This window comes from Hesperophylax consimilis, chromosome 16 (genome assembly GCF_061612785.1).
Source record: "Hesperophylax consimilis isolate HC1 chromosome 16, BYU_Hcon_1.0, whole genome shotgun sequence".
Classification (NCBI taxonomy): domain Eukaryota; kingdom Metazoa; phylum Arthropoda; class Insecta; order Trichoptera; family Limnephilidae; genus Hesperophylax; species Hesperophylax consimilis.
Window position 1 is genome coordinate 28481911 of NC_142851.1, and position 15232 is coordinate 28497142.

Consider the following 15232-nt stretch of genomic DNA (forward strand, 5'->3'; position numbering starts at 1 on the left):
TGTTTAATTAATAGAAAAAATCCTCTCACTTTAGAATACTAACTTGATTAAGGGCCGTCTGTTTCAACAGAATGCTAAATCGTGAGCTAAGTTAAAAATTTAACTGTCAGTTAAAGTAACAAGAATGTTAAATCGGATCGCGCGCTGTTTCAAGTGCCTTTATGCAAAAGTAACAGTTACTAGTGTGGCCAGTCTAAAAAGCAGAATATTCCTCGAAATTACGTGGAAAAACGCACGGCATTATTTTTTGGTACGGCCACACCAAAGATTAAATATGATCTCTGGTTAAGTGACTGTCAAAATACAGAAGTTTGTTGTGCGTCATTATAACCTCTTCTGACTTATTGTTTGTTTTTGTGTACGAATTTTTTATTTCAGAATTTAATTTTTACTTACATGATGAAGATCGATTTATAGTTTTAGGAATAATTTCTTGAGAGTATTGGAGGGGCTAGTTTCCTTTGATTAATAATTCCAACCAAACTTTGTAATAAAAGTTATATATTTATTACATAGTTTATTTTCAATTATAATATGTATATTGAAACATTATATACAGGGTTTAATATAATAATAAGTTTTATACCAAAGTTTATGAAAAAAGATATACTTTTATTACATTGTTTTGTTCCTAGAAAAATATTTCTGTGAGTATTTAAAAATAAATGACGAGCTGTTATAATATATACGATATTACACGGAAAAAATATAATTTACCTTCCAGTAGTCGTAATATCTCCCTTAATTTGATCCGTCACAAATTTTGCAAGCTCTTTCGACATGCGATACCGTGCCAAAAATTCGGAATCATCCCAAATGACCATATTATTGACACGGGGTCGAAATGTTTTTGGGTTTCGCTGTAAAACATATTGCATGACGAATTCATCTTCACTACTGTCATCTTCGATAATATTAATCATGATTAATAATCGTTTCGTAACAACACTCAACAGAAGAACCTTACGTATAGAACTGTCAAATATGTCAAAATGGTGGAGTAACTCGAGAATCACGAATAACTCGCGAGTAACTCTCGGATTTCGGGAAGTTAAAACTAAAGTTAAAAGTGACGTAAAACCAGGAGTTAAATTGATTGAAAAACGCATTTTGGTGAAATTTAACTTTAGCATTTACTTTTATTCTTACTTTTACTATAGCTAGCGTTGAAACAGACGGCCCTAGAACAGCCGGCATTAGCTATTGTGTGTTATAAAATTAAAATTATTAGAAAATTTTACTACCAGATTAATCTAATTTTTCTAATTGTTATTTTCTTCAATAGGACGACAGCAGTTACCTAGAACGAGTCCTCCAGCTCTGGATAACCCTGAACGGCTGCAGCTGGGGCGTGTCCAACACCACGCCACCGGCAGACTGTGTCCTCACACCCAAGATCAAGCTGTCCACGCAGGCGGTCATGGCCCTCGTTCAGGCACTAAACCAGTGAGTCCGTAATGGAATATCATCATTATTACAAACTTTAAAAAATTACTTCAATTCTATGGTAAAAGTAATTCAGTGGTCTTAGGTCAAGGTAATGACTGGTTTACAGTGAGTAACTAAAATACTGTCCTTGTGTGTCCAGTGACCGCTTGCCACTAAACGTACTGTTTACACAGTGAAAACGGTTTGGTTACCACTTACAACTGTCCATATGAGCAAAATTGGTAATTTTGTAATAAGTATGTCATTTTGTAATCCACACAAATGGTCTACCAAAGTAGTGTAAATTATTATTTTTCGATTTTAAAGTTTCAAACCTATTTATTGATAATTTCCATTTTTACACATTTCATATTGGATAACAAATTATTATAAGCAATAATTAGTCGCCAGAAATATCCATACAAATTGAAAAAATTTCCCGAGTAAAAATAAATGCCGCCGACGAGAATTGAACCCGCACCTTCTGATGTCCGGTCAGGTGCTCTGGACCACTGAGCTACGTCGCTTATTTCCAAAATGCCAAATAATTCAATACTAATACTCCAATCAAAAATTACTGCTGATATATATATTTTTTTAATTCCATTTAAAGATCGAACGGTAATAAACCTAATTCCTTGCGACTGGGTGCGGGCAGGTTGCAGGTTCGGGATGAAGTGGGGGACATGTCGGAACGACAAGGCGACAAATGTGAACAGCTCATACAAACCTGGGAACAAAAGTGTGAAGTGGTGTCAAAGCTGAACTAGCTTGTGAAGTTTTGATGGGTAATTTTGTACTTTTTGACGGCCGGCATAGTCCAGTGGTAACGCATTGGACTGCCATTCCGAAGGTCGCGGGTTCGAACCCGGCGTGCGCAAATAAATTTTATTTGATTAATTTGTGTTATTTCACAATTAATTAATTAAAATAATATATAGTATATTTGCGGCACGTTCCAGAGTGGAAGATACTACCAGTATCGCCCTGGTGTAAGACCACCATTCAAAATTGAAACGTTGCTCCAAATGGCTTTAGCCGTGTTTAGTGACTAGATCTGAATAGCCAGGTACTTCCCCACCTTCCTCTTTCCCTTCCCCACTTACCTTCAGCCTCACAACATCCCCCAATTGGGGATGCCATAGTCTCACTGGCTCCAGACGGGAGCAGTTGGGACTCTTGTGAGGTATTCACTATAAAAAAAAAAAAACTTTCAGTGCCATTTATTAAAAGACCTTTCCTACTTTTTTCTAGGCAAACAAACATCTCGTTGAGATGCTGGGTGCTGGCCTTCCAGTGCTTGTCTTGGGTTGCTAACTCTCCAATGGTAAATATAATAACTCAATAATAAATTATTTTATTTAAAGCGATGTCTTCAACCCATGTGTTATTATTTGTAGGATAATGCGATCCCTGATGTCATGGCTGGCATGGTGATTGAGGGGACACAGTTCAGTGAAATGCTGGTCAAGTTCCTGTCATCAAACCTCTCCAGTGATTTGTCATCGGCTGGTGGAGAAAAATCATGTGTAAGTTTTATTTAAACATCTCTTTGCTAATAAAAAACTCAATTTGAAAGATCCTAGTTTTTAAATAACGAAAAAACTTTCCCGGCTTATGACTAACACGACAAACTGATGATGAAAGACTTAGCTTCCGGAGGATTGAACCTAGGACCCCTGGGTGAGAATCCGATGCTGTGGACCAAGCAGCTTCCAAATCGTCAAATGTTAAATACAGTAGGATTGTAATAATACAGCAAAAAATTCGTTCGTTCGCAATTCACGGGGCAGAATTTAATGATGTTAGTTCTTCAGAGCACCTCACATTGAAATAACGGTAAAACAAACGGAGCATGTCCACCTGACAAGTTTGTTCTAAATTACAATCCATCAAGCAAGTGGCAGATACTATTTGTATCGCCCTGGTGAAAGACCACGAAATGTTGCTTGAAATGGTTTTAACTTTGTTTGGTGACCAGATACTATCTGTATCGCCCTGGTGAAAGACCACGAAATGTTGCTTGAAATGGTTTTAACTTTGTTTGGTGACCAGATACTATCTGTATCGCCCTGGTGAAAGACCACGAAATGTTGCTTGAAATGGTTTTAACTTTGTTTGGTGACCAGATCTGAATAGCCAGCTACTTCCCAACCTTCCTCTACCCATCTCCTTCCCTTGGTCAATCCCTCCAACCTCACAAGATACCTCAATTCGTGATGCAATGGTTCCACTATCCTGTGCAGTATTCACATTAAAAAAAAATCCGTTAAGATTTAATCGATCAGTCAGTTTGCCCGTTTTTGCATAGTCTAAATATTGTTTATTGTATAATTTGCAATATTTTATTATATTTTTATATTCCAGGTGGGCCCAGTAGCCTGTGCCATGCTGTCTTGTCTTCTGGGACGCATAGTTTCACGGGCCCCCGTGGTGGGGCGCACGGCCCTAATTGGCTGCGTGCGTTCGCTGGCGGGACCCAACGGGGCGTTGCGCACCAGTACCGGTCCCATCGACGCACAGCGGGAGTTGCTAAGAGTGGCGCATTCGCATGTCTACTCCTACAGCAATGAACACCTCGAAGATGCGCTGAGCCTCGTGGAGAGCATAGGTACAGATTAATTTCAGTACCGCATGAGAGTAACAACTGCTCTCGACCGTCTGGAGCCAGTGAGACTAGGTCTTCATTTCCAATGAGATCTATCCATCATTGTGGTAGAGATTAATTCCGAAAACCTATTACATCGAAGGTAATGAAGACTTGGCTCATCAGTTTTGGCCCCCGAGATTTCCTGATCTCGTGCCTGTGACTTTTCTTGTGGGGTTTCATAAAAGAAGCACTTCATGTACCACCTTTATTAATTTTCTCCTATTCCGCTTCACTCTTAATACGCAATATTTCACTTTCAAATAAATGGATTTAGCTTTATTAATTCAAAACATGATTTATTATGTCGGGGGAGACGGTAATGTACGCACTTTTAATTTTAATTTCGTTTATTAAGTCACTTACGAGATATGTCAATTAGTATGCGGCGCCGCCGAAAGCGACTATGTTCATATCAAGAGTTGGATTATATTCATAATATCGTAATTCATACCTACAAAATATTTCATAGATATTGCTGCCAACCAAAAAAATTAGTATTGCCATATTAAATAAATAATATCATCGTGTATAATTAATCCATATTAATATGTAAGTCAATGTATTATTTATAACAAATAATCAACAGATAATTAAATAAAATAACCCGAATAACAAACAAATAGAATAAAATGTGATTAAACGTATTCCGTTTAGGTTAGGTTAGGTTAGAACATGGAAAATAGGTATTAGAATTAAATCACAAACCAGTCTATACAAACCTAGCGTAGCCCACATACTATTTGAAAACTGGGATGTAACTCTAAAGGGGACGCGAGCAGGCGTTATTAAAGGGGCATTTTTTGCTATAGAAAATCACAGTTAGATTAGGTTAGGTTATATATATATTAATTTAATATTTTCAAGATTTTATTTTCTTTAACTGAATTAGTTAGTAGGTAGGTACTGTACCTAACCCGCGCACTGGCTAGGTAAATAACTAGTTGTGGTATTTCCGGCAAATGTCACATTATTTTGTTTCTTTGAAATCTCGTGTGACATATCGCGTAAGTGACTTAATAAACGAAATTAAAATTAAAAGTGCTTATTTTTCCGTCTCCCCCGACATAATAAATCATGTTTTGAATTAATAAAGCTAAATCCATTTATTTGAAAGTGAAATATTGCGTATTAAGAGTGAAGCGGAATTCGTAACCTTTACCCCACCTTTACCAGCAACTGCGGTGAACTCATTAACACAAGACATTTTATTTTAAAGAAAGACAAAACATTCCAAGGTTACGAATAACCTGACAATAGACGTGATGCCAACTCAGCCACTTACCGTTCATGTTTCTCTGGGCACTGGAAGAGTTCAGCTACCGATTTGCAGTGAAGTCAACAAGGGTCATATAATGTTTATAAACTGTATTTATTAACTGTATTGTTAGTATTATCAAATGTAATTTACTTCATATTTTGTCACTAGTTCACAGTTTAAAATATGAAGTTACAAAAGTAACTTATGGATAAAGTTACTAAAATATAAAGTTACGAAAGTGAGTCCATCATTTTGAATAACCCTATATTAATATCTCTGCCTGGTCTGGAGTGGTCTCAGTATCGTTTTTCAGAATTGAAACATTGTTTGAATTGGCTTAGGCCATGTTTTGTGGCAAGATCTTAATAGCCATTCTTCAACCTCACGCTCTTTTCAATCTCGCAACATACACCAATGTTGTTGCCTTCAATTTGTAGGGACTAAAAAATTTTAACTTACTAAATACGAATCAATCAATTTTTTTTTTTCAGGTATAATAGCCCAGTCCACCTGCGCCACGTCGGGCGTGGATTCCTACGGCATTGGCGAGTCAGTGTCCGGTGCGGGGTCGTCGAGTGACTCGAGTGGGGGAGCGGGGCTGGGAGGCATGCTGGCCGAGGCGCTCAGCGGCGCCGACAACACAAGGCCGGCACGGCCACCTGACCGCCGCGAGCTGGTGGTGGCGCTCATCGGATTTGCAAGAGCGCTTCTGGCCATGCCCCTGCAGACGGAACAGAATCAGGTAATAATAATAATAAATAATAACCACTTTTTAGACAACATCAGTATGCTCAATCTTTCCAATATCCTTTCTCAGCTCAGGCACGGTTAACCTTTTGAACGTGTTAATTTGCTCCGTTTTATCTATACCCGTACACGGTACATATTTTCCAATACCTATGCACGCAATTAAATGTCAAATTATAGCATTCTGGCATGATTTATTGGACTATATAGACAGGACAGATTATTCTCCACAATATGAAAACAAATCCTCGTGTGTCAACACTCTAAGATGTTTATAAAAACAAAAACATAAAATTTCATACAAAGACGTACCGTATCTTTTGAATATGACATACTAGTACTAACGCCATCCGTTGACAAAAATGTAAACTAAAGGACTAAAAGGCGCGAAGAGGCGCACTTGATTATCAATCTTTTTTTATGAAATACAATTTTATTTTTAGAAATTCTTGTAGATGTCAGCATCGTGATAGCTCTACGAATGTCCAAGTGAGAAAGAAATACATTTATGACGAAAGAGCGCTGGAATATCGGCCGTCAAAGTTTCCGTATCAATTGTTGATACAGCCGCGTGTGAGTATAGACTTTTTGCCGTAACAACAGTTGATACGGCCGCGTGCAAAGAGTTAAGTTGGCAAGAGTCAAATTAGCCTCTCAGAATTTGGGCGTACTGTTCAGGGCTCGCAGATATTACACAACTGTTGACTCTGTAAATCGCAAGTGTTGAATTTGTCAACCACCTGTTGTGGAATATGTGTACTCTGTGCAGAAACGGGTGGTCCGTTTGACAGATTTGTACATGGTTGTTATTTGTCACTTGAGAATGGGTCATTTCTACAACTCGTTCTCGAGTTCAACAGCTCGGCTGCTTCTTTGTTTCCTCCTTCCTTTAATTCTCATAAAGCTACACAAGTAGTATGTATAGCAACTTGAGTGAAAAAGATTTCCGTGTGTTCAGTCTTCGATTCAGCCATTCGATTTAATCAATACCATACCTCCAAATATTTATACGCCTAAAACGGCTTTCACATATTTTTAAGGTTTTTAAATTATTATTTTCTTTAAATCGATAAATTTATATTTTCTTAAAAATCCCCTTCCTAAATTTTGGTAGCCATTGCTAACTAGTAGATAACTAATGTGAATCTAAATAAATATTGTAATATGACTAACAAAACAAGAAGACCGTTGCAAAGTCGATGACACTTCCACAGATAAAAAAAAGTATGTTGGCTAGTCAAAATATTATAAAGTAAAAATAATATTGTATTCTAATGATAATTATTATAAATTTTTCCTTCCCAAGCGAATAAAATATATTTTAGTATGCTAGGAGCGTTTTTTAAAGTACAAAATCCAAAATTTGAAATTGCTAGTAGGAGTTCAACGAATAAAAATTTAACATTGCCGAAAGGAGTCAAGCTTTAAGCTTCGGGCTTCAAGGAATTGTGAAAAGTACCTAGTTTATTTATCAACTGTACACAAATGTTGAGAACACATTTGGCAAATCTTAGGACTGCACCGGAGAGGCCTACGGTGCTAGTTCTTTAGAGCACCTTCAATAGAAATACCTCGTTAACAATAATACGTTGTTAGTTTTAAAAGTCTGGTCTTTTCAATTTGATTGTGCATATCATCTAATGGTTTAATATGTTATTATCAGACGGATCCCATGGAACAAGTGACTGAACCCTCGACTGCCGAGAGCCAAACTGACGAGAGCAAAGCTTCGCAGCAGACGGCTTCCGATGGGGCGAGCACTTCTGCATCCACCACCAATGCCATCCCCTGCTTGGCCGATCGAGGTATTTATTGTTCCACATTCTGACACAAGCATTCCCAAAGGAGCAGGATAGAGATCCTACTGTGAAAAGATGATTTCCCTTATGAGGAAGAGAGATCTTGCAGTGGAGTTATCAATGATGTATCTTATTAATGCATACCATTTCTATATAAGTATTAATAATTACTTTTTTAGTACAGTGAAACCTCAATATAACGGACTAATGCAGGTGAGGGGTGTCCGTATGCTAGTGAAGTTTCCGTAAATTAATTGAAAATGTAATGAGAGATTATGAACAATGATGGTGTAAAACGAAAATACACTGTATTTCTATATATGTATAAAGTAAAAAAATTATAAAAACACAAACCAAATCCTGTTTATTATTCGTCTTCGGGTGATTCATCTTGCTTTCTGTAATCCAGCTTCAAAAAAAGAATCGGTTTTGATTGCACTTTTTGTTTATAATCAACTCTCTAAAATTATGGAAATGCATGTAGACGAATAGTCAATAAATTCTGTCAAGTCATCGAGGTGCGATTTTAGAATTGATATCTTTTTTTGCTATCTTCACTTCCATCCTGATTTTTCAAAATCATAACTTCATCTAATATTTCACTTTCAGACATTTTGTCCAATATATCCGAGGTCCGTTATATCGAGGTTTTAAGCCTGTTCGTTCTTCTTTTCAGTGTTGCAACTCTATCCAACGATGAAACGGATTTTCAAGACATTATCTACCTGCTCTGCGCCAAATGTTGCACTTCTTTCGAATTATGGTAAATAAAATCTATATAAAATTTACATGATAATTGTCATTTGACATTCTATGATATTTGAATGGTTTTTATAATGTTGGTTGCTTTCTAGCCATCAATGCAGACCACGTGGACAACTTATCAGTGGGGGATGCCCTGTTCAAGTTTGTGTCCGCATTAGCCGACTCTACCACTCATCCCAGTTTGATGTTGATCCCCCTGCTTGACTTTATTGGTGAGAATATAATATATTAATTTAATTTTTAAAAAGAATAATCTGACAATATTTGAAAAAATCCTACTATCATCTTATAAGTGGAAAATGTTGCGGACTTAGCTAGCGGAGGAATTGAATCCACAAAGCCAGAGTGGGATACCTGATGCGTTTGTCAACTAGGCTACTAACTGGACAAATAGTATTATATTTACAGTAAAATCCTATTATAAGTTTTCTAAAATGACCTGTCTTAAACCAGCTTATCCTCTTTTTACAATGCAGTTTCATTTGAATTTTATACACTTTTTGTCATTTTATTTTAACTGGTACATTCATATTCAAAAAAAAAAGTTGTATTTTTTTCCTGTATTCTTTTGAAAGTCAAAATCATGATTCAAAATGGTAGTCTTTTACCAGGGCGATACTGAAACATTCCAGCAACACTAGAAATATCAAATAAATTGCCTTTTCTATGAACTGCTAAAATTTGTACAGTCCGAGGCAGTTCCTAACAAACAAATCATTTTTCCAAAAGGGTGATTGAAATCAATTGTGTCTATGAATATATTTTGGCCTTTGAATTAAATTGCTTGATACTTGCTCGCAGTTTTCTTGCGCATTCGTTGCACTCTTCTCGGAGTCTGGGTGAAGCTATTTATCACAGCACATTCAATATTGAATTCGGAAAACAGAAATTTTACAAGTAATAAACATTATATGAATAATTCAAAATTAAATGAATAATTCTTTTCCAGGAAACGAGCGAGGTAGCCTCTCGGAAGCGCTCGTGTCGCTCCTCCTTCGTTACCTGGAAAACAGCTCAGCCCTCCAGTGCTGGGTAGGGCTGGGGGGCTGCGAGGCCCTCTGCGCCCGCCTCGTGGGGGCGCAGCGGTCCGCCCCGGGTCCCCGTGCGGGGCTTGTGGCCGCGCTGCACACACATCTTCGAAGGCCACTTCAGCCGCCCACCCTGAGCGACAAGCAGCCGGCCACCGACCTGCCCGAAGGATTGATCAATTACGCCCCACTGAGTAAGTGATAAATTTATTCATTTATGACTAACTTAACCTAACCTTACCTAACTACAACATTGTCTGTATTATGTTGGTACAGTATTTCCCACAGTATTACCAGACCGGTAAATTTTACTTAAAACTATCACAGTCCTCCTCATACATAACTACTACTATTTAACCCCTCGGGTATTTTTGTGTTCTTTAAGGTACAAACTGAGACGGACTCATAAAGATCCTTCTATCTCCTTTTGTACCACAGTGAGATATTTGATTTCAACACTGCTAGAAAGAGGCAACACCACACATTGTATTTTCATCTAAAAGTTTACAATATGCTTTCAAATAATTTATTGTAATATATTCCAATATGTCATCGGCTGTAAAATTTTAAAGTTTACAAAACATTTTTTAAAGTTTGTGAAATTTTTGGTGACCGGGTATTTCATCAAAATGACAATTCAACACACCTCCAAAAAGTGATATAGTCATGAAAAGTGATGAAATAAAAATTAGGTTAAATAGGTTACATAAGTAACTATTAAACCTAGTTTTTGTTTAATCACTTTTACTGACTCGTATATCACTTTTTAAAGGTGTGTTGTATTTTCATTTTGATGAAATATCAAGGAACCGAATTTTTAATTTTTATATAAAAGCTGAAGTAAGTTAAGGGACAACAACCTTTATAATACGTATGTGTAATTAAATATGTTTTTTAGTTTCGTATAAATTGGTATTAGCCAGTACTCAGCTGTCAAACAGTTTTTTCTAAAGACATTCAGAGTTTTTCATTGGTGGATGTGGTTAGTCAATAATTTGACGTCGTAAGCAATGGAGATTACCGTGTCTTTTCTAAGGTTCCAATTTTCGATCAGAGTTATACCCCCCTGGTATGACAGTTTTTCCAACCTTATGGGACCGTCTTTCATAGTGCGGCACCTAGCGGCGAAGATCGTGCGAAAACAGCTTATTCTAAAAAAATTCCCTGTATTTTTTAAATCAGAATTTTTATTTGCATTATGACCGTTTTTAATATTAAAATCTGAAGTTTTTCACATGCTTTCAAAAACAGTATTTCATTTTGTATACATTAAAAAAAACGAATCTCCTCACATACATACTCTTGTATTCTGACTCTCTACATGGCCCGACTTTGTATTTGATTCACTTGATCGTGCCATGTCTTCTTCTCCCATTAACTTCCTCACATTGATCATATATTGTCCGAATTCATATTTCAACTGCCTCTGCAATCATCTTCTGAGATTAAAAAATATAATGTAGTTTCTTCATTTTTACTTAACGGTTTGAGTGCCAATCGTCGATTTTCGTTGATTCGTGTTTTAACGAAGATTGCCGATCGTCGATTTCCGTCGATTGCGTCAGTCGTGTTCTGATTCGCGCATACGTCGGTACGTAAAAATCTCATTTTTTCGAAACGCCTGGACTTCGGGATCCTCCTCCGCGTGATTCTAAACCAATATTCTTTAATAAAACACCGAAAAAATCATCGAAATCCTTGAAAATTCAAAGAATTTATGGGGTTTTAAAAAAATATATAGTTTCATAAAAAATAATGTTTTTTTGGTGGCATTTTCCAAGCAACTGCATGAATTTTTTTGGCACTCAAACGGTTAATCTAACTGGCTCTAATGTTTCTTTTCCAGGCACCATAAGCTCAAGCAACCCCAGCACTCAGTCTGCGGAGGCCCTCCTAGGGGGCGGCGCTGGGGGCACAGCCGGCCCCGGGGGCGCGACGAGTGGCGGGGGCGGTGGTGGCGCCCACCGGAGAACCAGATCCGCCGCCTGGTCGCACCACTTCTGCCGGGCCGAAGGCTCTGTGGACCTGGCCGTGAGGTTGCCGCACGCGGTGCTGCTACATGAAGTGCAGTTACAGCCCCATCTGACAACACTCTCGAGTAAGTTAAAGGGTAATTATAATTTTATACATCCCCTGTATTGACGTATTGTTTTTTTTACACTACTACTACTATGTGATCCTGACGGCCTCCATGGTCGAGTGGAAAGGCCCTCGACTAGCAATCCGGAGGTCGCGGGTTCAAATCCCGGCGTGAAAAAGTTCATTTTATTTGAATAATTTGTGTTATTTCACAATTTATTCCTTTAAAATAATGTATAGTACACGTTCCACAGCAGAAGATACTCTTAATATTGTCTTGGTGTAAGACCACTGTTCAGAATTGAAACAATGCTTGAATTGGCTTTAGCCGTGTTTGGTGACTAGATATAAATATCCAGGTACTCCCCCACCTTCCTCTACCCCATCTCTTTCCCCTCCCCATTACTTTCAGCTTCACAACATACCCTAATTAGGGATGTCGTCTTACTGGCTCCAGGCATTATACAAACGTGGGTTGAAGAAACAACTTGTTCATTGAACAGGTTTTTGGGGATTGCGGCTATTCAAGGGATGAATGTTGCTAATTTCAGCAGTCAACATTGTAATATCAGTAACAGACGCAGCATGCCTACATTTCATCTGTATTAGGTGATTGTGATGTATATTACATTCTCGTATCGTATAATGATACCAGAAAGTATAAAGTGAATACTAGCTCTTGAAGAATATAAAAGTACATACAAAACATAAGGTTAGGTTAAATTAATATTGATTGAAAAGATACAATAGTTTAGCCTTCTCGTGGATACCTTCCGTGCAGTTAAATAGACCCATCATGTAATCTAGGTACAAGTGAGTGTTTGAAACGCTTAGTTCTGGTATTGTTACACTTAAACAGGATTTTGGAATGAATAGCACTCGTAGGTAAATAAAATTCAACGAGGTTAAGTAAATCAGGGCTGTCTGTACTAACATTTACAATTTTGGTTTACAACATAAAAATAAGATCAGTGATAATGTATTTTGTAATTAATTTCAGCATGTCCCAGTGCTGTGAGCCTGGAGATGTGCGCTCAGGGCTGTGTTATGACCCCCTTGGGACCCCCACAACCTACGGCCGGCATGACTTATATCCGCCTCAAACTGGTGCAGCCGCAGGTTGTCAACACCGTGCTGGTAAGCTTATGCATTTTTATTTTTTTAAATGATAAACTAATGTTTATAAGACAAGGTTTTTATGCATAGCACAAAGGATAATAAATTTTTGTAAGCAATAATTAGTCGCCTGTAATACCAATAATAATAATGTTGCTTTGCATAAACTCGCACTCTGGTATACAAATTATTTAAAACTAATTGTTTTTTGGAGATGTTAAAATTATTATTTTAAATATTTAAATTGGGTATTGTTGACTTCATACCTACCCGACTGGGAATGACCTTAGTGTTAACCGACAAAACTGAGGTACGTACAACGTCACTCGTGCCCTGTCAAATTTCAATCGTTTTGCGGGCTTTGAAAATTGCAAACTTTTTTGAAAATTCCTTATTGAGCAGAAATGTACAATTTTATATACGATTAGCCGTGAATGGGGCTAATAATTGTTTTTTTTTTTTCAGATTCGATTGTACAGACCGAGAGACAGCTCCAATATGGGTTTACTGAACATTCGCATTCTGGGGACAGCTGCTTTTGCAGCTCCTTCTTCACCAGAGCGCTTTGATGAAAAGTTAGCGGGAACCAGGTTTGTAGCCTAATCTTTTTTAGATTTATAATATAGAATCCTTCCTGCTTAAAAATTTCTCTAAAACATTTCAAATGAAAAATTATAGGATAAAGATCTGTCCGATAAAGTCCTCTGATAAGGGAGGACTAACAGCAATAGACAAATAATTATAATTAACCTGACTAAAATTTTTATTACTTTGATAACTTGTGCTTGAAAAACTTTTCTGCTAATGACAAAACCATAGGAAAAAGAACAGTGACTAAATATAACATGATAGAATAATAGTTTAGGTTTGTGTGTTTATTTAATTTTTTTTAATCATTCATTCATTATTTTTGTTCACTTTTCTTCAATGTTCTCTACTACTGCATAAACAATATGACTACTATAGTAATTTTATAATTATTTGTAGCGTGGGCTGGGCGCGCGTGCTCGTCTCGTGCGTGCTGGGCTCGGCCGAAGCTCGTGCGCGGGCCGCCTGTTCCCCCGGGCTGGCCGAGGCCGCTGCGGGACTGCTGCTGGGCGGGGCTGCCCCCCCCTCTGTCACGGGCCCGCTGCTGAGAGCCCTCGGAGCCGAGCCGCCTGCCGCTCTGCACGTGCTGGATCTGGTGCTGCGAAATGCACATATTCCAGCCCATCATGGTAAGTTCATTCACTTTTACTAATAAATGGTTTTTAATACTAACATGGCCACTGTGCCTGTCAGAGGACAATATTTTTTCAATGGCTGGAACGGGCCTACATTCGTCATTTAACTACTTATCACCAATGCTATATTTTCACTGTGCGTCTATTTTCGTAATACGTTGTTTTTTTTTTTCAAAATTATTTTTTTGTAAATTGTACCATCTTAGTATCCTTCAGGATACGCTGGCGAACAAGAGGTTAAGAAGGACTGTTAAAATGTCAAGAAAATAAAAAAGTCGTTAAATAAAATTTAACATTTGTATTGTTACATTTGAATGTAAGGCCCAAAGGTACTAAGAAAAGTCAATCGAGTAATTTGGGACTCCAGCCAAGTCACCAAAAATATTTGTGTTTGATTTTGAATGTAATACATTTTGTTTAAACAGGCTCTTGTTGAATTGCTTTTTACTAAAGTATTATTTGTTTTGCAGGATACCACTACTCCTCGCAGCTCTCGGTGAACACCAACTCGGCCATAGACGCCGCTTGTGACCTGCTCTACCAGCTGTGCACCCTGCAGAACGAGCTGTCCTCGCAGCGCATCAAGCGCTACATCGACTGGCTCCAGGACTGTGGCGAGTCCGCCATCACCCACGCCGAGCAGCGCAGCTCCGACACCAGCTTCTCATCCACCAACTTCACCTACAACACCAAGTACCTGAGTAGTGTCTACATACAGTGCCTGTCCTCGGTGCTGTGGTCCGCCAAGGAGCAGCAAGTTCAGTACGAACTGGAGCCGCTCATCACCATACAGTTGTTTGACACTGTCTACAAATGGATTGCCATTCTGCCCAAAGACGCCGCTATTAAGAAGGCACTCGATGCAGGTTTGTTTCTTTCTTACTCTTTCAATATTTTAAAATGTTTTACACCACTCAATAATTTGCTGCCCAGAAGCAGTAGAATTACGCTCGAAGGAAACGTGGGATGGGAAGAGATGTCTGTTTATTAAACAAATAATTCACTCTCCGGGATAATACTCTGAAGTGTCTCGTACTCTCGAATGAAAAGGAAAAATATTGTTTTTAATTTATTTAAATTGTATTCGCAGGGGTTGGAATTAAACCCGTGTAACTCACTTCTAATCAATAATGGAGTTA

General features: G+C 37.9%; 1 protein-coding gene across 4 annotated transcripts in view; it reads left to right on the forward strand.

The window, feature by feature from the left end:
• The window catches only part of Bruce (BIR repeat containing ubiquitin-conjugating enzyme), a 71538-nt gene that overhangs the window by 36733 nt on the left and 19573 nt on the right, over positions 1-15232 (forward strand). For all 4 annotated transcript variants that reach the window (XM_089641123.1, XM_089641125.1, XM_089641126.1 and 1 more), the window contains 14 exons: positions 1286-1446; positions 2683-2755; positions 2829-2957; positions 3796-4039; positions 5828-6078; positions 7747-7888; positions 8559-8645; positions 8737-8859; positions 9597-9869; positions 11522-11773; positions 12755-12891; positions 13336-13460; positions 13858-14087; positions 14564-14959. In XM_089641123.1, coding sequence (XP_089497249.1) covers positions 1286-1446; positions 2683-2755; positions 2829-2957; positions 3796-4039; positions 5828-6078; positions 7747-7888; positions 8559-8645; positions 8737-8859; positions 9597-9869; positions 11522-11773; positions 12755-12891; positions 13336-13460; positions 13858-14087; positions 14564-14959 — 2623 coding nt within the window. The remainder of the gene's footprint in view (positions 1-1285; positions 1447-2682; positions 2756-2828; positions 2958-3795; positions 4040-5827; positions 6079-7746; positions 7889-8558; positions 8646-8736; positions 8860-9596; positions 9870-11521; positions 11774-12754; positions 12892-13335; positions 13461-13857; positions 14088-14563; positions 14960-15232) is intronic.